At 39.5% G+C, this 22,215-nt stretch overlaps 1 protein-coding gene across 1 annotated transcript in view; it reads right to left on the bottom strand.

Moving 5' to 3' along the window:
- The window catches only part of cntn3a.2 (contactin 3a, tandem duplicate 2), a 34,839-nt gene extending 14,477 nt beyond the window's left edge, over positions 1-20,362 (bottom strand). The window contains exons 1-13 of the mRNA XM_075476505.1: positions 19,949-20,362; positions 17,335-17,472; positions 16,634-16,769; positions 11,645-11,820; positions 9,291-9,386; positions 8,899-9,102; positions 7,969-8,071; positions 7,486-7,670; positions 6,708-6,844; positions 3,476-3,605; positions 2,808-2,958; positions 2,458-2,585; positions 180-349 (exon numbers count right to left, since the gene is read on the bottom strand). Coding sequence (XP_075332620.1) covers positions 180-349; positions 2,458-2,585; positions 2,808-2,958; positions 3,476-3,605; positions 6,708-6,844; positions 7,486-7,670; positions 7,969-8,071; positions 8,899-9,102; positions 9,291-9,386; positions 11,645-11,820; positions 16,634-16,769; positions 17,335-17,389 — 1,671 coding nt within the window. The 5' untranslated portion in view covers positions 17,390-17,472; positions 19,949-20,362. The remainder of the gene's footprint in view (positions 1-179; positions 350-2,457; positions 2,586-2,807; positions 2,959-3,475; positions 3,606-6,707; positions 6,845-7,485; positions 7,671-7,968; positions 8,072-8,898; positions 9,103-9,290; positions 9,387-11,644; positions 11,821-16,633; positions 16,770-17,334; positions 17,473-19,948) is intronic.
- Positions 20,363-22,215: the final 1,853 nt, after the last annotated feature.

The raw sequence follows: 22,215 nt of genomic DNA, 5'->3' as shown, positions 1-22,215 counted from the left end.
GAAGTATCCCACCAGCTGCAGCAAAACTGGCCACAGTAAATCTTTCCAAGAAACACCATGATGTCAAACCACAAGCTGCTCCTTTTAACTAATGACGGGGATGGAGTGAAATGAGATGGAAAGAGGTGCCAACTGCCCATTCGCACATTCTGAAAGAAGTATGACTTGGAATCACTCACTCCGCCCACAAGCTCAAAGTGACCATCTCCCTTGGCGATCAGCTGTCCATTGAAGGCCCAGGAGAAGGAAACATCAAGGACGGGGTCACTGGCGACCTGGCAGGGTAGTACAATGCTCTCGCCCACAATGATCTCCATGTCCACTGGACCCTGGATGATTCTGGTTGGATCTGCCACAGAAAAAAAAGTGCAATCGGTCATAAAAATGAGTTAATTCATTGCAAGCAGACCTTTATTGATTTTGCTGAAGGAAAAGCAGCGATACAACACTTTCTGCAACACAGAGCACACTCCGCACCGCAGTACACTGACTCACAGGCAGAACTGTGTTGTCTTTATAAAGAAAGGCCTCATAAAAGTCTCAGTCAAATAATGTGTGATTACCTGCAGCCTGCCAACGCTAAAAGGAGTAATACTCCAGGATGACGCAGCTCACATAATCTTCTGAAATCCTGATAACAATTACAATGCACTGTGGATCAGATAAAACTTCTTGTTATAGGCTCATCTGTGCGTCCTGTTAAAACACGAGGAGCATAGCTTTAAAGTCTACCAAAGTAATCATTTGGAGAAGCCCTTAGCCTTGTAAAAGTCAAGATAATGAATCTGCAGGAATAAAAAAAAAGGTACAACACAAAGGAAGAGGACTTGTACAATTATATCTCACCTTATGATGACTGTCAAGAGTAAAAAAAAAAAACAATAATTGAATGAATGAAAAAAGTCTTCTCAGTTCTTAAGCTAGTAAGAATTGGTGTCTGGGTCAAGGCTGCGTGTCACTCACTGCATTATGACTGTGGAAAATACTAGTCATTTAGAAAATAACTGGCCTTGACGGTCACAGTGGCAGAGAGTATCATTCAGTGCATTAACAAAACCAATAAGGAACTCAGAGAACACTCAACTGTCATTGCACTGAAAAAAACAAAAAAACAAAACACGCTCTACAACAACAGCATCTGTGACACCACCTCACTAATGTGTTCAATGCTTCCACTCAGGGCACTTTTATTTGCTGCGGTCAATTGGTTGTTTCAGCTGCTTAGAGGAAAACCGTGTTCGAGACCTTCTGAGGGTGTTAATGCAGCCGCTGAAAAAAAATGCAGTTGGACAGAACAACTGAAAGACAAGCATCTTTTTTCAAGTTGCAAGGAGCCATCACAAGCCATAACCCATGACACTTACATTAAAATGATTTGTATTTCCCAGAGATGGGGACTCAAGTCACTGTGACTTGGACTCGAGTCGCTGTTTTGATGACTTGTGACTTGACTTGACAAAAAATAAAAGACTCGAGACTCGACTTGGACTTGGAAGTTAAAGACTCTGCACTTGACTTGACTTGAGACACGATGACTTGAATGACTTGAGTGTTATTCAGTTCATGTTTTCAGTTTGAATATAAAATTAATAAATTAATAAAAAAAATAATATCGATTACCCGGTAGGAGCGCAGGCTGAGAATGGCGTCATGATTGGATCACTACCCTGTCAATCAGTCAAGTTGTCCTCTCTACACACCGTACGTGTTTATTGGAGAGAATAAACTCATATCAGATATGCATCAACATGTCAGCGGGAGGGGGACCGAGAGTCGTTGTCTTCGGCTTTCGTAATTACCATTTTGACGGCAAAAGACGAACAGCCCAGTGCAAGACATGCGGCAACATCTCGGACAGCCAGACGACAACTTCGAACTTTGTTCGTCATTTGAAAATCCCTTCTGACCAGTAAGTGCTTGTCAAATTAGCTAATATTATCCTGTTAGCCTAGTCGGTAGTTAGCTAACGTTAGCTTGATATGATACGGGGTGGACAGCTTGGACACATTGGCCAATGATGTTTACTGACAGTTACTTATATCTTGTCTTTTCAGTTTATTAAGATCAGATTCTGCAGGTAAAATTGCAATAATAAGGTGACTTGACTTTGACTTGACCTATTACAGGACTTGACTTGCCCAAGAAAAAATTACTTGGGACTTGAAAGCTAAGACTTGAGACTTACTTGAGACTTGCACATGTGTGAATTGGTTCCATCTCTAGTATTTACTTATGGAAAAGCTCCAAACTAAGAAGGCTATAAATCCAGACTTCCCAAAGTTTAGCACTCCTCCGAAGCACTACTCAGAGCACTACTCCTCCAAAACTCAAATTTTGCTCATGTTTTCCACCTTTCAGTTATTGACCCAAGTGCACAAGCTTTATCCTTTCGGAGCAGTAAATTCTGCTTATTGAGTGCAGTGCACAAACAGTCTCCTATTTGGTAGGAGAGCTCACCCGTGACAAGGAGCCTTCCAGTTGTACTTGACATGCCAAATCTATTCCTAGCGAAGCATGTGTAGCTGCCTGCATCAGACCTGCTCACGTTTGCAAGCCTGAGTGTTCCATCTGGGGAAAGTGTGATCCTACAGGAGACAGAAAGAACAAAAGACTCATTTTATCACCATATGAACACTGATTTCAGTTTTTTTCCCCAGTTTTCTTTGTTATCATGGATGGCTTGTTGTTATTAAGTGTGTGTATATGGAGCGAATATTTATTAGACCGTGAGTGCAGATGGAGAAAATAATGCCAATTCTAAACTAATAAAATTTCTATAAAAAAGGTTTACTTGTTTTCGTGATTACCTGTCATTGGTGTGGATAGGATGGTTTCCTTTCTTCCATAAAATGCTGGCCATGGGATAGGCCTGAGGTTTACAGTCTAAAGTCACGGTAGTTCCTGCTTTGGCTTTGAGCAAAGCTCTGAGGACGTTCCCTGTGAAGTCTGGAGGAGAGGCTGGTAGGAAACAGTAAACTGTCTTTAGTACAAGCCTGCAGGAAATCTCACATGGCACTTGAAGCATGCTGCAATCTGATCTGTGACAATCATAAAATGTTAAAGTAATGGAGACAGACGTTTCAAACATCTGTAAAGGGAATAAAATAGATTGCTTTCTCTTATTCTGTTTCGATCACTTGTAAGCTGCTTTAGACAAAAATTGTTGGCTTAATGACTTAATGACTGAATGTAAATGTATGTAAAAGAAAAAAAAAGGAATTAATGAGGAAAGTCTACCTGTTGTAAAACCTGTACTTTTAATATCATTTAATATAGAAAATCAAGTTTGTTATTCCACTGAGAATTGGACCCTGGGTCATGAAGAGAAAAATTCAAATGTGTTTGACCCCTAAAATCATCTTCACTGACCCCGTTATCCACTAATCCAGACAACCTTTAAGAAAGACAGCAAGATGACCTTTTAGATTCTTTGGTAACAATGATTTGAGGGTTTAAGAGATAAATGCCATCTTACCTAAAACCATTAGCTCAGCTGCAAAATATATGACGCCGTGTTTATTCTCAGCCACACACTGGTACATGCCAGCATCGGATAGTGCCAACGCTGACACTGACAGGACTCCGTCCTCAACACGGATTCTGTCCTGTGAAGAAAAGGATGAAAGAAAGCAATCATTGCTTCATACTTGAAGGTAGCTTTGCATAGCACAGTTAATTAGTTAAAAGCATGGTCAAATAACCACACTCAGGATTGAATTGTACATAATAGTCATTCTAAGTACAATTTTGCTTTCTAAATACTGACCTGCTCATTTTTTTTACCCTCATATACAGAACTTACTGAAAGTTTTCAAACCTTTCAGGCATGTTTTAGAATCATTTGGCATTCATTTCTGTCATGTGTGTGTTCGCATAGTTCTCCAGAATGACAACTTTGGAATTTTTCATTAAATCATTGAAAAGAAAGCAAATATCCTGATTACATGAGTATTCAAATCTTTTTTTCTGATGAAGTATGTCAGAGCGAAAACTAAGCCAAAAGGGCAAGAGAATTAACCACAGACCTGCGAGACAGCATGGTTTCTACTAGGTACAGGCACTGGGAAAAGAAATAAGAGCATTTCTGAATTCGTTCCCACTGAATAAAACTATGAATTAGATCCCAAATTTCTTTGTGGAGATGAAAAATAAATTATCAGCGCAGCACCCCACCAAACAAGCCTTTATGGAAGAGAAGCCAGACAGGAGCCATAAGTCATTAAAAGGCACAATACAACCTACAACTCTCAAAAAAAGGTGAGGCAAAATCTGCTATGATGAAACAAAGATGGGATTATATTTGCAACAATTCTAGAGGCAGGTTGATTTGTTGAGCCAACAAGGCACTAAGCATCCCCAAATTAACTTCATAACTAATAGTCAAACATGGTGATGGCAGCATGATTTTGTATTAATGTTTTTCTGCAAGATGGACTGGGAGACTACTTAGGATAGAGGGTAAGATGGATGCAGAAAAATATGGGGCAATCCTGAGGGAAAAACTTTCAGGTTAACAACTTTGAGCGTGCCACCAAAAGGCTCAGACATGGCTTTAGCTGAACTGCTAGTGCTAGACTGATCCAGCAGAAGTCTGGACCTAAAACCAGCGAAGCACCTCTGGGGAAACCAGAAAACAGCTGTCCACTGTTGTCCTTATCCATCCTGGATGAACAAGAATGGTGCTGCCAAAAGGAATGGGAGATGCTTCTGAAAGGTAAGTTGTCCCAAGCTTGTAGGGCAATTCCCAATAGACCCGAGACTGCAACCACTGACAGAGATGCTTTAACAAAGTACTATGTGAGGAGTGTGGATATTTATGTTAACAGCAGATACAAGATTTTTATAAATTCATTGTGAATAAATGTAATTGTGGAGGGTTGTGTGTTTACTGAATTAATTAATTTACTGAATACATATCAAAACGAGTTTGAAACACAGCAAAATTAGGAAAAACAGTCCATCACCACAGAAAATTAATCTTAGCTTCTGGTTGGTCTTGGCAGCTCTGTCCAGAAAGAAGAAGCTTGAAGGAATTGTGTCTGTGTGTCTAAGCTAAGGTGTCAGGCATCAGAGCTCAGAATTCATCAGAATTCTTAAGGTATTACATTGAGAATTACACTTGTATTTATTGTTTATCATTACCATTTTAATTCAGTCATATATAGTAGGGGTGTAAGAATGAATAGAAATGAGCAATGACCTGATTTTAATGTTAACATGTAATTAACATATATATGTATATGTATATGAACCCTCTGATCAGATAAAATGCACAAAAAAGAAGTTGATGGCTTTAATGGTTCAAAGATGGGCTGAGGGCTTTTGTTTCTCTACAAAGCAAGATGTTTAGATTAAAGAGAACAATAAAACATTGCTGTGTCTGCACCATTACTATGCCAGCCCACTGATAGTGTCTTGATTGAGCCCCAACTCAGATCTAACAGTAAAAGCAGCACATATGCAACTCATTATTCCTTGCAAGGTTGCTCAATCAAATCTAACAGATGGAAAGCATTTGGATTTTATAATAACAAAGAAACATTGGACAAAAGTCTGTAGAGCACAGATCCAAACACTCATTTGGTGAGGCATCAAGGTGAACCCCGTGATGCTAATCCAGCTAGAGCAAGCAAGAACAACAACATACAAGGTGGACTCACAGACAATTATGGAGACTTTTTCCAAATACAATTTGGAAAAGTAGTTACAGCATCTATTGCATGGCTTATTGCTAAATATTTATAGTGTGGTTAACCCTAATGGCTTTGGCGACATGACTACTATACATACAATAGAGCTGTGGTAAAAGACACCAGTTAGGTAGCCAACTAATACCACATTTATAGAAAAGCTGATTTTCATTAACATTTGAAAATGAATGTCTGTGTTAAGCAAATATCAAGAACTGTATTAAACTATTGAATAGCAGCACACAGCATTGAACCATATTGTTCTGTATAAAAATGTATCATCCCTGAACTTGAAATGCTTCCAATTGCCATATAAAGGAGAGATGCACACTCCTAATATACAGAACAGCATTCACACCATGTATGGACATGACAAACTGATGATACAAATTAAAAAACGTGTGACAGTGGGAAAATCCTTAAAACACGATACAAAATAAACAGTTAAAAATGCCAATTTGATAATAATTTAACACAGTATGGTTATATTCACTGTCTAATTCAAAAGAGGTATGGCTTGCTTTATTAAGCATTGCCAAGAAAATACATTTCAGCAGCCAGTTAAAGTCAGCCAAGTTTAAAGCTACTGATCTCAGAATATAAAATGCGCATTTCTCCTGTGGTTTGGAGTAAGGTGTTCAGCTCTGTATCGTATATTTCACAGTAGATTAAGCCCATTGTCCCTAAATCTGAAGAAGCTTAAACATGCACCATGAATAATGAAAAAGACCTCTCGACTTCACATGAAATCTCTTGGGAACAACACTGATCCACTCTCTAAGACTGTGTAATCTGCCAAGGTGAAGCAGAACCAGTGACAGTTACATCCATGTCTCATCACTGGCTTACATCTGCAAGATGTTTCAATCCTCCTCTCCCCTAACTCTGAATTACACTCAGGAAAAACAGCAACACGCTTTACACAAAATTCTTTTATATAAAAGGATGAGCAGTTGCTGAAGATTAAGTCTTTCAAATGAAGCACTTGTAGGTGCCGGAAGGCAGGCGGTAATTTACCTCAGAGAGGAGCTGCTGGCCATTCTTCAGCCAAGTGTAGGAAGGTTTGGGCTTGCCATTGGCTCGGCACTCCCAGAACAGTCTCTCCTCTATGGCCAAGGCAGTGTCCTTCATGGTCTGGATCCACTGGGGCTTGGCTGAGGACACAGAAATATTCTCCAATGAAATATCTCGCAAGAACCTCAAGTTCAGATTTCGAGCAAGAGACATTATGTTCATTAATATGCTGCATACTATAATGTTCAAAGGAAAACTTGTGTAGATTGGCAGTTCAAACCAGAGAAAATCATTAAAAACGAAGATAACTGGTTTGTCTTTAAGAGGCTGGAGGAGAGAAGATTGAAAATTTCACTACTTAAAAGTGTCACTAGCCTTTGGCAACAAAAAAATTAACATAAAACACTGAATCACAAAGCACGGGGCTTCTTCTGACTGGAGATGGGTACACAACACATCCATGAACCGTAGCCTGTCACCTCAGGTCTGAGAATAATAAACATCACCCCTGCACCCGACTGCCTGCCTTACATATTTGCAACTTTTCAAGAAATTTCATGGGTAGAATGCTGCTCTCAACATAAGAAACGTCTTCACAGCCACTGTACACACTGTCAGTGTCAGTTTCATAGGTGTCATTTTTCCTCTTTTACAAATTCACAGGAAAACGGCAGCTGAAGGGAACCAAGGGCTCAAATGAAAAATGAAAAAATTCAGCATCATGGATGGAATTTTTGTAACAGCTGTGTTATCTCAAAAAAGCAAACTAATGTCACTGTACCATAAAAAGCCAGGCGACCAGCAGCCGTGTTCTTCCCCATCTTGTTCTCAGCGACACACTCATATCCTCCTGTGTCATCCTGCTGGAAGCTGGGGATCTCCAGCACAGCATTTGAGTACTTCATTTTGACTTTACTGGGGAAGGGGACTCCGTTAGCCCTCCTCCAGGTGATTTCTGGGACAGGGCTGAAAGAGACAGAGGAAGAAAACATGTCGCTCAATTTGCATGAGTCTGTAGCGATCCAGCAGCAATGAAGTGTTTGATGGAGTGAAAAAGCCTACTCAGTGAGTTTTTTTCAGGATGAATGGGTAGACTAAATCCAATCCAACCACAAAAAAAAGCTTTATTGCATCACTTTGAAACCAATCATGGCCTTATGCCACACTCTGGGAAATATAATTGCCACAGCAACTTTACTACACAGAAATCCGGGGGTTCCTTGTCCGGAATGATAGAAAACATGCTTCGAGAAATCCAGCTTACTTCCCAAGGGCGAAACACTCCAGTGTTACTGTTGATCCTTTCGCGGCAGGTACATTGTCTGGGAAATGAACTTCTATTTTCGGCTCATATTCACCCATCACTCCTATGGAGAGCAAGCACAAGAACCTGCTCAGTCTTCAAATTATTTATGACTTACAAAAAACATGGCTGGCACTGTGGACCAAACAATGACACTGTAGAACTAACAGAGTAGAAATAATAGACACATACACCACCATTCTCTCATGGGCAAAGCCATAGCAGCGCATCACTTAAGTTTAAAGACACTAGGATGTTGTGAAATACTGACAAGGAATAATTCTAAACTCTGCACGAGAGAATTCACTTCTTCTTTTTTTTCAACCATTGAAATTTTATCTACTATTTCAAAGCTTGCATGGGGAGTTTTATTGTTTATATCAGTATTCAGGGAAGACGAGTTGGGATCAGGACCAGACAGTGATACAATGGGATTCAAATTTATGCAGCTTCGTGTACAGTACACTGAGTGGAAACTAACTGGTTGAGCCTCCAGAACACTCAGTGTAATGGTCCAGTGACGTATGACTCATGTTTAATTCATTCAAGGCAATCTTTATTCACTCTTTCTATGAAAGCATAACAGAGAATAGAGAAAAAGCTACTGGGTAAAAAAAAGCCCAAGAAGTCATGTGAAAGCAGGGGGAAAGCTTTTAAAGAAAATGCAAATCATAAGAAAGCCAAGTCAGCAAAGAGGAGATTTGTGTGCTTTGTTTGCCGGCCTACAGTGAGAAGCAACTATTTACTTAGAGCCATTAGCACTCAGTGACTCAACTGCAGCAAGCACAACAGGACAAAGAGCATTAATGCTAATTTGAGAATTACAGCCACCTAAAAATGAAAGCTAAAAGGCATACTTGTCACGTAAAGGACGTGACAGATGCATCTTACCATCTGTCCTGAGGATCAGAGATGTCGGTGAGCTCTGAACTTTGCCCTTCGTGATGCTATTCATCACCACACAGGTGTAGTTACCCACATCAGAAACCTCCACCTTGGCAATGTAAAGGTTTCCCGTCTGTTGGGAGACGAATCGCCGATTGTCTTGCTGAACAAAGTATGGGTATTCATTGAAGACCCATGCGTAAGTAAGGTCTGAAGGACAAAAAAGGATGTATATGAGCCAATGAAAGAGACTCCATTGCATTAAATGTGATGAAGAGAATTAAATGAGATCATTCAAAAAAGGAAAATCAACAGCTGCAAGATTGAGTTTTCAATCATTTAAAAACACTGCCTAGAACTTTAGTGTCTGATGTTAAGATGAAGAACAGACTGTTTACCTCCGGAGGAAGTAGGCGTTCCGCACAGTAACACCACTCCTTGTCCCTCTCGGACTGACACAGCGCTTCTGGTGTGAACCTTGAAATGATCTAAGTCTGAGGGAGGAAAAAAAAAAAGGAAAAAAGAAAAGATAGCCCATTGATCTTAGTTGTCAGAAGAACTGAGTATGGAACATAGTGTAGGCAAGGCACTGACACAAACCCATAAGAAAACTGTAAGAAGGATTGCAGTGCCTGAGAGAAAAGCAAAGCTGAAAGAAAGAAAGAAAGAAAGAAAGAAAGAAAGAAAGAAAGAAAGAAAGAAAGAAAGAAAGAAAGAAAGAAAGAAAGAAAGAAAGAAAGAAAGAAAGAAAGAAAGAAAGAAAGAAAGAAAGAAAGAAAGAAAGAAAGAAAGAAAGAAAGAAAGAAAGAAAGAAAGAAAGAAAGAAGTTGTCGGGACCTAAATGAGCTCTTAGACATAAATTCTACACAGCATCCACAATTTCTACGTAATTGTATTCATCAGGATTTAATCATTGCTGAAAAATACACTGCACTCAGTCAGCCTACAACGTTATGAAACGTCAAACCCTGAAAATGTAACATAAGAAAAGTGATTTTTTTTTTCTCAGGGGAATAAATGTGTGAGCTCAGTTATTATGCAACTAAATCACAAAAGTAATCTCCCCCAACTTGCTAATATTCTCATTTTTTGAGATGAGTTTATCAAATAACACAAAATGTTAAATAACAATTTTTTAATGAATTTCTTGTACCGACATAGTTGTAATCAACTACCTTTAAAGCTCGGAACTACAGCCTCCCAAATGCAACACAAAGAGTTTTCTTCCCACATTGTGATTCTTAACTTTAAGAAAGAGCCACAAACTTAAAATAGGATTTCAGTCACATGCTGAAGGATTCTGCAATACATGTATAAATGTAATGGAACATTGTCTTGTAAATACAATTACCCCTATTTAATAGAACAGACTTCTGTCTGTACCACTGCTTGAAAAAAATCATCTTCCAGAAATGGGTAGCAGATTAGGAAGATGAAAGGGTTTTTGGAGGCTGTGGAATCACATGAGGCAGTAGGGAGGTTGAACCACATGCAAATGAAAGTTTTTAAAGCCATACAGTAAGCTTAGTAGGTTGAACAAGTAATCTATGCACATTTGTCACGTCACATTTAACTAATTCTAAAAGATATAAAAAAAATTACGATTAATACACCTTTTTCATTCATGTATTCAGGATTAGAATTTCAAAAAGTCAATATCGTTCCTACTTAGCAAGTATCGCAGTTAGTTTGTACTACTTTGTATTTACACACAAACAGTTTTCATTGGGGACTAGTTTCATGTAGTGGTAAAACTAATTCTGTCCGCAAAATTATTCCACACGATCTTTCTTTAATATTCAAGCACCCCAAATCCCAGAGGTTAGTTTAAAAAAGCATGGTTACATGCAGGATTTGAGCCAAGCTATGGTTACAGCTCGACAGGCCTTCTTAATTGCCCCACCGTCCTTGTAACTGTAACTGTCCACAGGAGTGGAATTGAGTTATTGATTGAAGTATGTCAAGACGCTGCGACGGTGCAGAGTGTGTGAGAAAACGTTCAAGACATTCTGCTGTTTCTAACTTTCTCTATGGGGGATCATGCATACGTATAAAGGGTAACCAAATTCAGGATTTCATTAGTGGAGAGAGACCATCTGGAAATGCTTTAACTAGCCACGTGATTGACGCATAATGTTATTGGGTTGATTTTCAATCCCAATATCTGACTTGTTAGGCTGTTTAACAAAAGAAACAATAGTGAATGAGAGCAATTTTTGTGGGACATCGGCTGTATAAACGTACGCTTGTACTTTACTGTGTTGACAAAAACAAGCAGAAGGATAGAACTTTGGAGCACATAGGCCCACTTGAGTCTTGTTAAGCATATGCCTACAGAGGTAAATCGAGTTACAACCACATAATTTAACTGTGTCGGTCCAGTTCTTAAAAACTCAATTCTGTAGGATTTTGTTCAGACTAAAATGTTTAAATGCATTGTAAAAGTCTGGTTTTGATCAGACTAAAACAATAATTGATTTTCTTCTAGGCATCTAAACATGCTTACTGTTACGGTGGCAGTGCAGTCAAAAAACAGTGGTGCGATTAGTCATTTCAGTCATTTGCAGTGCTCATGGTTTTAGACAGTACTGCTATTACATGTTCCACATGTGTTGTTTTTATAATATAAAAGTAGACGCATAGTTACAGACCACTGATAAATACTGCAAACAACATTCCACCAATTTGGTGTGTGCTGCACTTAGGAGCAGTTGCAACCGTTTTCATTGTTAAAAGTGAAAAACTAACTTACAGGCAAACTGTAGGCTTGCTCTCCTGCTGAGGATGGCTCCTATAGTGTTGTAGGCCATGCACTGGTACACCCCTACATCTTGGTAGCGGTCCAGACTGCTTATAATGAGGTTGCCCCCAGACAGACGCCGACGACGATCCAGGCCCAGATTTATGAGAGTCCCATTCAGCGACCATCTGTGAGGGCAAAGGCACCATCAGTCGCTGACAAAACGCATCGCCCATTTTCTTTCCTACCAACCAAGGTGGTATGACAGGAGGTTAGCAGAGAACACAACTCACTGTGGTAACTCACTTAGAGGAAGAACAACATACTAAATATACTATGATTTGTGCTGGTGCCAGGCAACTCAATGTGTTACATATTGATATGAACAGCAAATAAAAAGTATCAGAGACTAGACGGCTGATAAATGTGCGCATATCAGTCAAAAGTGAATTTACTGATAATCATCTGAATGGCCTCTGCAGTCTGACTGATAGTATCGTGACTAAAGCTATAAAACCCTACATCTGTCTCACAACTGCTGCCTAATTCTTTTTGCTCCCACAATCCTTTTTTCCATCTCTCTGTGTTGGCTTCATGTCTGGTGGTTTTTTTCTTTGAAAGTTAGGTCAGATCTTATAATATTTACAGTTTATATTACATTAACACGGGTCTGAGCCACGTGCAGTGACATTAATAGATAGGAACACAAAGGACCGGATGGATCTTACTTTTAGAAAATGATCTGCATTTCAGACTCAGTGGAATCGCACAGATGCCTTACCTGATGTGCCAAGTGGTTTGATAAGCATAGCTGTTTGGAAACTATTTGGACAAGCCCTTACAACAAAATCCTTGACAGGTGATTGAATGAGGTATCTATCACTGTTTTTCAAGAGGGGCTTTCAACTAATCAGATCAATAGCCCCAACCTGGCAAGTGGATTCTCTGGCAATAGTGATCTCTAAGTGTCAAGCTGCCACACAAGGTAAGAAAACCATGTAATCTAATGATATATAATCTAATAACAGCACTGCCCAAACATTCCTATTGGATGGTTTTCTTTCATTATTAAAAACGGTGTCCAAAGGACTTTTACATCTCCTGAGCTAAATGAATGCAGAGGAAAACCCAACTGATTAATAAAGGTATCGGTTTAATTTAAGTTTGTGTGCCACACACAGTGGACAGCAAACAGGCACAGATGAAAAGAAAAGTTACTGGAAGTGCACTAAAATCCTGAAGGCATAGAGAGTAATTTATCATACTACCAGTTCAAAGAGCTTGAACATAGAGAAAAACAATATTTGAACTGCTCCAATTCACTGCACTTTGATCAGGCTTACAGGAAGAATCATGGCAATGTGACGTATGTACCATGTGGATGTCCCCATCACCGTCACGGGTATGTCTGAATGAAGTTTTGAGGAAGGCTGACGTAAAACGTGACCTATGTTTGAGTGATATTATTGTATGTTGTCCCTCATGGTGTCAATCTCAAGTTGAAAGTCGGGGGTAATATGGTCTGAATGAATGAATACATTCCTCTTCAGCCTGGTAAAATGCATTTACAACATCTGCATGTCACGGACACTTTTTTTTTAAAAATAGTTTGCCCCTTTGTTAACTTTAAGGTCAAATCTAATGCAGCTCTTAAGGGTTACAGCTTTGACTACAACAAAATGAAAGAGTGCCCTCCATTTCAACACCAACAATACAATGAGGTGTGTTGTGGACAAATACACCAGCCATTCATGCTCAGAAATGCTGCTTTCCGTATTGCAAATTCCAATGAAGTTTTTTCTACATATGGTTGTTCAATAAACATTTGCATATACTGAAAAAACAAACTATACATAAACAAAATAAACACACTGTTTTTCAAGCTATTCTAAGCATCTTTTGGTTGGCAATTATTTTTGAAAAATCATCTATGATATGCAGAAATACTCATACGTAAGTGACCCGTTAACAGATGCTCGACAGTTATTAGTTATATATTTATATAAACAATGCAATGCTATTTATTGTGGATTTTTTTCGTCTTTTATTCTGTTTCTTTATTTAGCTCTGACACAAAGCGCTGCTGCAGTTATCCCATTCTCCCCACCGGGATCATTAAATTTTAATCTAACAGTATCATACACAAAGTCATCCTCTGCTATTTAAGGAGAGCAGAAGATAACGGTTTTAGAAGCTATCATCAGTCTAACCATAATCACCTCTTCTCTGTCACATTATATTTACATAATGTGATATTATTCCACCTTTGACTTCTCATTAGGGCCAAACAGTCACACTTGGCAAGACTTAACAGTGGGCTGATGTAACAAAAGGATGCCTTTAAACACTTTTTCATCTTTTATTACATCTTTCCCACACTTTACAGGCATGAAAATTTGAAAAAATGATATTTGCACAGCAGGTTCAAAATGCGCTATCCAATAAATGATGCACCTGAAAGAACCCTTAAACCACAAGGTTAAGTCATTCATTTAAACAAGTCCCATTATCCAAAGAGAAAATACTTCTTATTCTTTCTCCGCCACTGCAACACTATCTCTTTTTAAATGCTATGCAGCGTTGATGGGTTCAAGGACAGAGCACTTTTCAAGAATGTTCCATCAATTTTCTCTTAGCATAGAAAATACCAATTTCTATCAGCCACATTCTTCCATTCTGTTTTTCTGAGGTGGAAATGAAAGACGTAGAGGCCATTATGGTAGACTTTCAAAAAGGTTTTATGTCTAACCTTCAAAACAATATCTGTATGAAAATCCACGCTGCTCAGTGATGATGAGCGTTTCCTTCAAAATTCAAAACACTTACACTGATGTATGTATTGATACTAACTCTGCTGCTTGTTAAGGGTGCGCAATGAATACTTAAGGGGTTGAATGGACCAGTGATATATACCGGTGACTGTAGATGTCTGTGTCCACTAACTTGTATTTGGCTATTTAACTCTCAGTCAGGATTTTCACCTCTTCTTGACCTGCTCTTAAGTGCCTCTGCTGATCTGTGATGAACATACAGCAGGTGATCGATCAGCAGCTAAAAAAAACGACTCACTCTGCTTGAAACAAATTTCTTAAAGATGTGTTGTCAGAACATGTGGGCAAGGAGAGACTTGACTTGAATCTCTGGTCAAATGTTCACCTCTCTTTAGACTTTGGGCACCTCTAACAACTTCACATTTATGGCCTGCAGTAGAGAATTTCTTTAGAACTGGTTTCCTCCATTGAGTTAATATAGAAATACTTTGTGCTTAGAATCAGAGTCTCATATCTTTGTGAGTGGCAGAAATTACAGAAAGAAGGAAAAGGGAGAAGAGAGAAGAAGGGCTGAGGGAGCAGTGTGAGCCTATTTACACTTCAAGAGAGAAGCCAGAGAGGTGCTGGGGGCACGCAGAGCCTTGCAGAGCCAGTCTGACAAGAAACCACATTAAACATGCTCACCTCACCTATAATCAGCACATGGAAATATCTGGTCTTACGTGGGGAATGTGGAAAAATCTGAATTAATGAGTGTACGTGCTCCAAACTACAACCATACACCTCATGTTTCCCCACTGTGCTCCATCGGTAAACAGCAAAGACATTTGTCATCACTGGCTGTTAGTGCCAACTTTTGCCTGGCAACCTGCATTGTTCCCATTATGTTTTAAAAGAGAAGACAATCATTAAGATGCTACATGTGTGTCTCTAAAATGCTATATGGTGAGGTAGACTGGTGTTGCATTAGTCAGTATGAGTTAGTAAAGCCGCAATGACACCACTGCTTCAATTGTCTATCTAATCAGGAGAAAATGAATAGAGGAGACAGCATCTTACTTTTCCACGTGAAAACCATGATCTTGAAATCAACAATGTTTAGTTCTTCCTACTAAATGACTGAAATGGCCTGAATGGCTAACTGCAGATGAATGAATACATTTTAAAAAAAAAGGATCGCAAATGTGTCAAAATGATAAAAAAAAACATTGTCTTTACAATGTTGATATTTTGGGCTGTTTTTCTTCAATGTCTTCTTTCAAACCAGCGTGAAGAAATTGTCCAAAGTATCCATCCATTCATTTTCTGCCATTGGGCGAGAGGCGGGGTACACCCTGGTCAGGATGCCAGTCCGTCACAGGGCCACACAGAGACAAACGAGACAAACTATGGATGCTAACTAACACATGGTACATCCAAATGGTATTATATGTTTTATTACAAATAATGTAATTATTAATAATTTAATAAAATTTAATTTATTTTGATCCATTTAATATCTTACTTAAATCAGTGCATATCAGTACATAGAAAGATGACTTAAGGTGAGAAACCCACTGGAAGCTGTCACAATGAATATTTTTTTTGTTCCATATCTCTAAAAGGCATTTTTCTAAGACGTAGAAAACATATCAATAATGATTTATTCGACAGGGGACCTTAGCTAATGCTTTGTTTGCACATACTAACATAAAATTACCAAAACATGAAAGGAAATTAAAATAAGAAAGAATGAAAAGTGATCAACTGGGAAAGTCTCGCAACGATATCTATCATAAACTGTTAAAAATAATAACCCTCTTTCCCTACAGCGACACTTCTGAAATGGATTTTTATTGTAAAGTAAGAAAGTAAACAAGTTCAATACAAGTCAAATTAGCTGCTGAATTCAATCAAATTATAATCTAATTCACTACAATCCAAATTGAATCCAGTTCGGTCCAATTCATTACAATTGTATTCATATATTCCCAGTTCCTGAGAAGCAGCCTAGTTGAGGAAACAAACAAATCTAGCAACAGTGGAGAGAAAGAATTCCCTTTTAACAAAATCAGATTCAGGGAAAGCACTCAACCGCCACGACCAGTTTGAGTAATGACGAGTGATAGTTCAGGAAAGTGCAAGTGAACGTCTGATTATGAGGCAGAGTACCTCTACTTTCACACACATACACAAAAATAAAATAGGTTATAATTACATACTTACTAAACTAGAGAGCTTCTGTACTTACCTGTACTGAGAAGGGGGCGTTCCCTTTGCATCACAGGTCAGGGTGGCCTCTTCTTCTATGGAGTCAACGGGAATGAACAAGTCGGCTGGCTCCATTCTCCACCGTGGACCATGGTATGATCCACTGTCCAGGCAATCTGTCGGAGCAATAGCAACTGCCTCACCAACAGAGTATTCTTCCTAACAAATAAACTGAATAAAAACATTTCAGACTACACTACCAAATCTCAATGCCCTTTATGTCACTTTGAATTTAAGAAAAACTGATAGCCACATGATTAAAAACAGCTGTATTTTCTCATGGAATTAGGCCAAAGTTAATTTCTTTAACAACTGGTCTGACAACTTTTATACATGATAAATATCGAAGATGCAATTAGATTAGTAATTTCGTATTGTTTGTATTATGTGAATAGAAACATGATGAATTGTATCAGCGAGTACAACCCTCTGATGGAGAGGAAAGCTTTTGCTTTGTGTTTTGCCAAGTAAAAGATTACAGTATAAAAGCATCATATCTCACTATCAGGTTATAATCACAGAGGAGTGAGGAAGAAGATTGAGAGTATTGTGTCTGTGGTGCGAATGGAAGTCAATACTCAGGAGTGCCCCTTTAAACCTGGGCCTCCTATCATCTCTGACATCTCGTCGAATGTCCAAATGTGAAAAAAAAATCATTACTCATATAAAAAGGTGCTTTACCTGTCAGACAGTCGATGATTGATAACAGTAGAAGCTGTTTCCATGGCAGCGTCATCTTTGGCAGTCAGGGGTAAATGAGACTTTCATCCAATAAGCTTTGAAATGGCACTTGTGTTCTCAGAGGGAGAGGAGCGTGACCTGTTGAAATGAGAGTTTTGCGGTTAAATACTCAAAGTTTTATATATTATTCCTTTTAATAACCTATAAGGAGAAGATGAGGTAAGAGCCAGCATTTTTCATAGAGTGAATAGGTTTCAGATGAAACTGAAAGTGCGGCTTGGTGTCGGATTAGCGCAACTTCTTCGGTCCATTCTCAAATTTCAAATCGGTCAATATCACTTTGTGCCCTGTGCTGTGGTCAACTTGCCCCCTGAGATGTCTGGGTGCTACTGGAGGCATATGAGAGGAAGTCCAGGCCAATCTATTAGGAGAGCAACCGACGCCTAAGCTCATCCTTCACTTGGACGGATTCACTCTCTGGCTGCCTGAGGAGACTTGGACCTGGGAATTGGGTGCCATCCAATCAATTAGATTCACCCACAGCAGCATGTGTCTCCCCACATGCTGGGGTGAATCAAGACAGCCTGATGAGGAAACCGTTCCACTCAGGACCATAATCAAGGGCGGGAGTCTGTCTGCTTGTAGCATGTGTTGCAAATTGTGCTGCACTGAGCAAGTAATGATGCAATTATGAAATGTCAAACATACACACAATGGAGAACCGGTAATAGGTGAGCAGTTAAGTGAGCAGTGCAGCATGTGCAGACTATATGTAGATTTGCATACATTAGTCTGCACCTGCGTGAAGGCGTGCACATGAATAAGCTGGGAGGAACACACAAGATTTCCTCAAGAGCTGTTCGAGATAAGGCCAGGGACAGATAATATTATCCATCTGCTGAATGTCACACAACCCACACACACCCACACACCAAACTTGCTTTCTAACAGTGTATAACACATAACGTATTACAGCCAGCCTCCACACACACACACACACACACACACACACACTCACTCATTCACATTCCGTTTAGAAGACATAAGCCGTGATGTGCGGCTCATTTGTGGCCTAATCCTGAGGCGAGTCTGGTTCAGAGCACTACTTATAGCGGGCCTAATTGTTTGTCAGCTGCCTGGATGTCAAATCAGACATGTGGGGTCTCAGCCAGGATTTTCTTCTCTACCTTTCATGTTTGCTCAGTCTTTTTTCTACCCCCAAAGTCTGCAAAATTGGATTGGTACGCTTCCTCTCCAGAAGAGTCCTGCACGCCATACCTTAGCGATAGGCCCACAGTGTGCAAACTGCTGGCACCTCAGGACTAAGGATCGGTGTGTGGAGGGTGCACTTGGTTTTAACGCTCCTGTCGACTTTGCATGTTATGGTTTGGATTAGTAATAGGGTTAGTCAGAAATGGCACCATGTAATAAATTATGTTATGTGTCCCCTTTTTTAAATACCGATTTAATTAATCAATCATTTACAAATGCAAATTACAGTAACAAAGTTGTTCAAAAACGCGCACATACACCAGTACACACTGATACAAGCACAAAACTTCCCAACCACCCACATGTGCACGCACACTTTCACATGCTAACTCTCAGCTTGCACTCCTGGATAATGGTGGTGGAAGGTGGAGAGGAGGCTTCACAGGGTGAATCACTTTCACTCTCAATCAAGGATGTACCTTTGTGAACCGCTACAGGGTTAACTGATATAACACAATAATGTATAAACACTTTAAGAACCACCTCCATCACACTCCGCCTGCATCCAAGTAACACACTGCTTGAACAAATAGCCCAGCTGGAAGAGTGGGAGTGCACTTTATTTGAAGGCCTGTGCTGCATTCATCAGAGATATTCAAGCTGACATTGTAGCACACAAGTATGCAATTACCTGGAGAATGTTGCAAGGTAGAAGTGTCGTGTGTATGCATGTGTGTGTCAGCACCTTTTTCACTCCCCATACTCTATCTCAGATACTTCTCAAGGTTGACTGAATATATGTTTTGCTTTCATTTATTCTTCATCAGACAGTGCATACAACCACCATAAATGCATGTTCACCTGAAGACTGAACCCATAGATTTCCACTTGAATGTATTGGCTATGCCCTGCTGGTTCACATCTTTCACGCTGATGTGAAGCATGGCTGCAGTGTGGCTTCACACCCGGTACAGCAGGAACCACAGGGGCGGTCAGAGGCTGAATTATCAGCATTGTGACTATAACTGCATCCCTTCATCACTTTGACAAAGGAAGGCATGGTCGAGCAACAGACAACTCCTTATCATGAAGAAATACTAAGAGCTGCTTGTTTCTGAATGCTTCCCCCAGAAAACCAGACAACTCAGTGTGGAGGAATTAGCTCCAGAGAGGAGGAGACATCACGTTGTTCCAGTCTAAAATAAACAATTATTTTTAAATACATGACATGTCATTAGTAGGTCAGTTCCGAACAGCAAGACAGGCCGACACGTGAGCCTCTTAGAAGTGGCCAAATATTTCATAATTGAAATGTTAAGAGTAAAATACTTGAGCTATGTTATGATAAAGCGGCACAGCGCACCCATGCTCTATTATCAAAATATGGGCTATGCTGTCTTACCTCCTATCCTGAAATATCTTGAGACCAGAGGGAGTCGAATTCAGCCTTCACAGAAAAAACGGCAGACTGATCCTCCATGGAAACCTCGTTAGGAAAATTTCGGTCACAATTGCAAGGTCGTTCATACAGGTGAAATTGAGCCCGTGGCCAGTCACAGATAACGGGAAACGCAGGAGGCATAAACACACGCGTTTCATATCGGTGCCCACCACCTTCTCCTCCACTCCCAACGTAAAAATAAATAAATAAAAGGAAAACACACACACACAACACCCACGTTGTTTGCAGTGCCGAATCACATGTAAAACATTCCCTGTTATGAGGCTCGGATTAGCCTCTGGTTGCGCTCTCAAATCCAACACGCCTCGGTTTGAAACTGGGCTTGGACAGGGATCTTGCAGAGATGATTTATTATGCGCATCAAGTCAGCTCTCCCTGCGAATAAGGAGGAGTGGGCTACAGCAGCCAGAACCAGCGGCAGCGCTGGGATGGAAAGGTGCGGGAGGGAGGAAAACGCACCTGGCGGGGAACTGCGCCCCTCTGCGTCAGACCATAACACTGCTACGGATCTGTGAGCCGCCACGGTCCAAGTAAACTGTTTGGGGAGCACTGACCATTCTTATTTGCTTTTGTAGCTGCTTGCGCCTGTATGATTTTGAGACGTATCAAACAAAATCTTCTTTCTAAAGACTAAAGGAAATGGCTATATTTTGTAAGGCAGTCTTGGCGTGTGCAGTTTGTAATGATCTTATCTTAGTCTGTTATATTCTGATTTATTTTCCTTATTCTAATCAGGAAGGAGCCATTGAGTTACAAGATGTGTTTTGCAGGAAGTCTTGGCCCTTTGATTACAAAGAAGTGATCCACAAGTAACCCAGACAGCAATGTCTGTGGGAAAGGCAGAAACACTATTTATCTTACATTAATTTCACATCATTCAGCTTATAATTAATTGATGCATTGTTCTCCAGAGTAACCGAGAGGTATTTCAAATGTCCAGGGCTTCTGAGTTGAAAGTCATATAGACTAATCAGTGTACAACTGATATTGCAAGAGCCTCTGTGGCTTGGATGAGTTGAATCATCATTTGCACAAAATAAGCTCAGCAGCATCAGGAAATGTCTGATTCTTTGATTAAAAAGTTAAATGTACAGACTTGTTTTTGCTGCACAAGATGGAGGAGGTTCAAATACTCTCAGAAGTAAGGTTTCAGTCACAGAGCTTAAAGGGCTCCTTGGAAGCTAATGAGATTTATGGGAGTCACATACATTTTCACTCAGTGAAATGGCAGTTGAGGCCCATGTGTATGTTTCTTAAGAGTGACAGTGAAAACATCCTTTCTCTGCTTTAAACTTAAATCTATTCATTTTTTTTCTTATGTAGGATACCACTTTTATGCCAGCTGACATCAGAGATATAGTTTTAAAGTCAGCCTTTTACATGAGCCATGAGGAGTCATGAACACGCATACAAGTGTCACAGATTTTCTTCTGCGCTGCTCAACTTGGTGTTTTTCATTTGCTTCAAGGGAAATCAGAAAAATCAGTGAAAGTTTATTTAACTTTCCTTCATGTGCAAATCAGAATTAAACATTTCATTTAAAATCACGTGATATTATTGGTGTTAATTTAGTGTTTATCATTCAATATCACCATACAGTAGTTTGGAAACCTTAATAAGAATAGTCTATACTAATAAGGAAAAACTATGTTTTCTCTAACTTTAATCACAATTGCATGTGGGAAAAGGTTCATTCTTGGCTAACTAATGAAGAAAATGTAAAATGTTGGCTGGCTGTAGCTCATTATTTTGGCTCAGTGATGAAAGCTGCATTTAGCCAACACGCATTAGATTCAGCATTTGGAAGTAATCACTTGACGGTTGTATGTAAGCTTTAGGAGAAAAAAAACAAAAACCCAGACTGTTAAACAAAGAGTTTTGCATAATTTATTTCTAATTGACAGACAAATCTACCAAATATCTACCACTTAGATACTAATCTACATACAGGAGATCACTAGAGTCTTGTTGTCACGTAAGCCATGCAGAAACAGCTTTTTACACTTTGCTTTCTGTTCAGATTTAACACGGGAGATAAGGAAGTGTTAATTGGTGAGCTTTGAAGATGTCGGTTCAGTTTTTGTGCTAAACCAAGCAAAAAGCTCTATTTTCATACAAAGGTGACATTTTGTGAAGACTTTAGAATGTTGCACCAAAAACAATGTGAACCATTTGTCAGTATCTGCCCCAGTTGGATATGATGAGGC

This window comes from Odontesthes bonariensis, chromosome 10 (genome assembly GCF_027942865.1).
Source record: "Odontesthes bonariensis isolate fOdoBon6 chromosome 10, fOdoBon6.hap1, whole genome shotgun sequence".
Classification (NCBI taxonomy): Eukaryota; Metazoa; Chordata; class Actinopteri; order Atheriniformes; family Atherinopsidae; genus Odontesthes; species Odontesthes bonariensis.
This window is presented reverse-complemented; position numbering and strand designations above follow the sequence as displayed.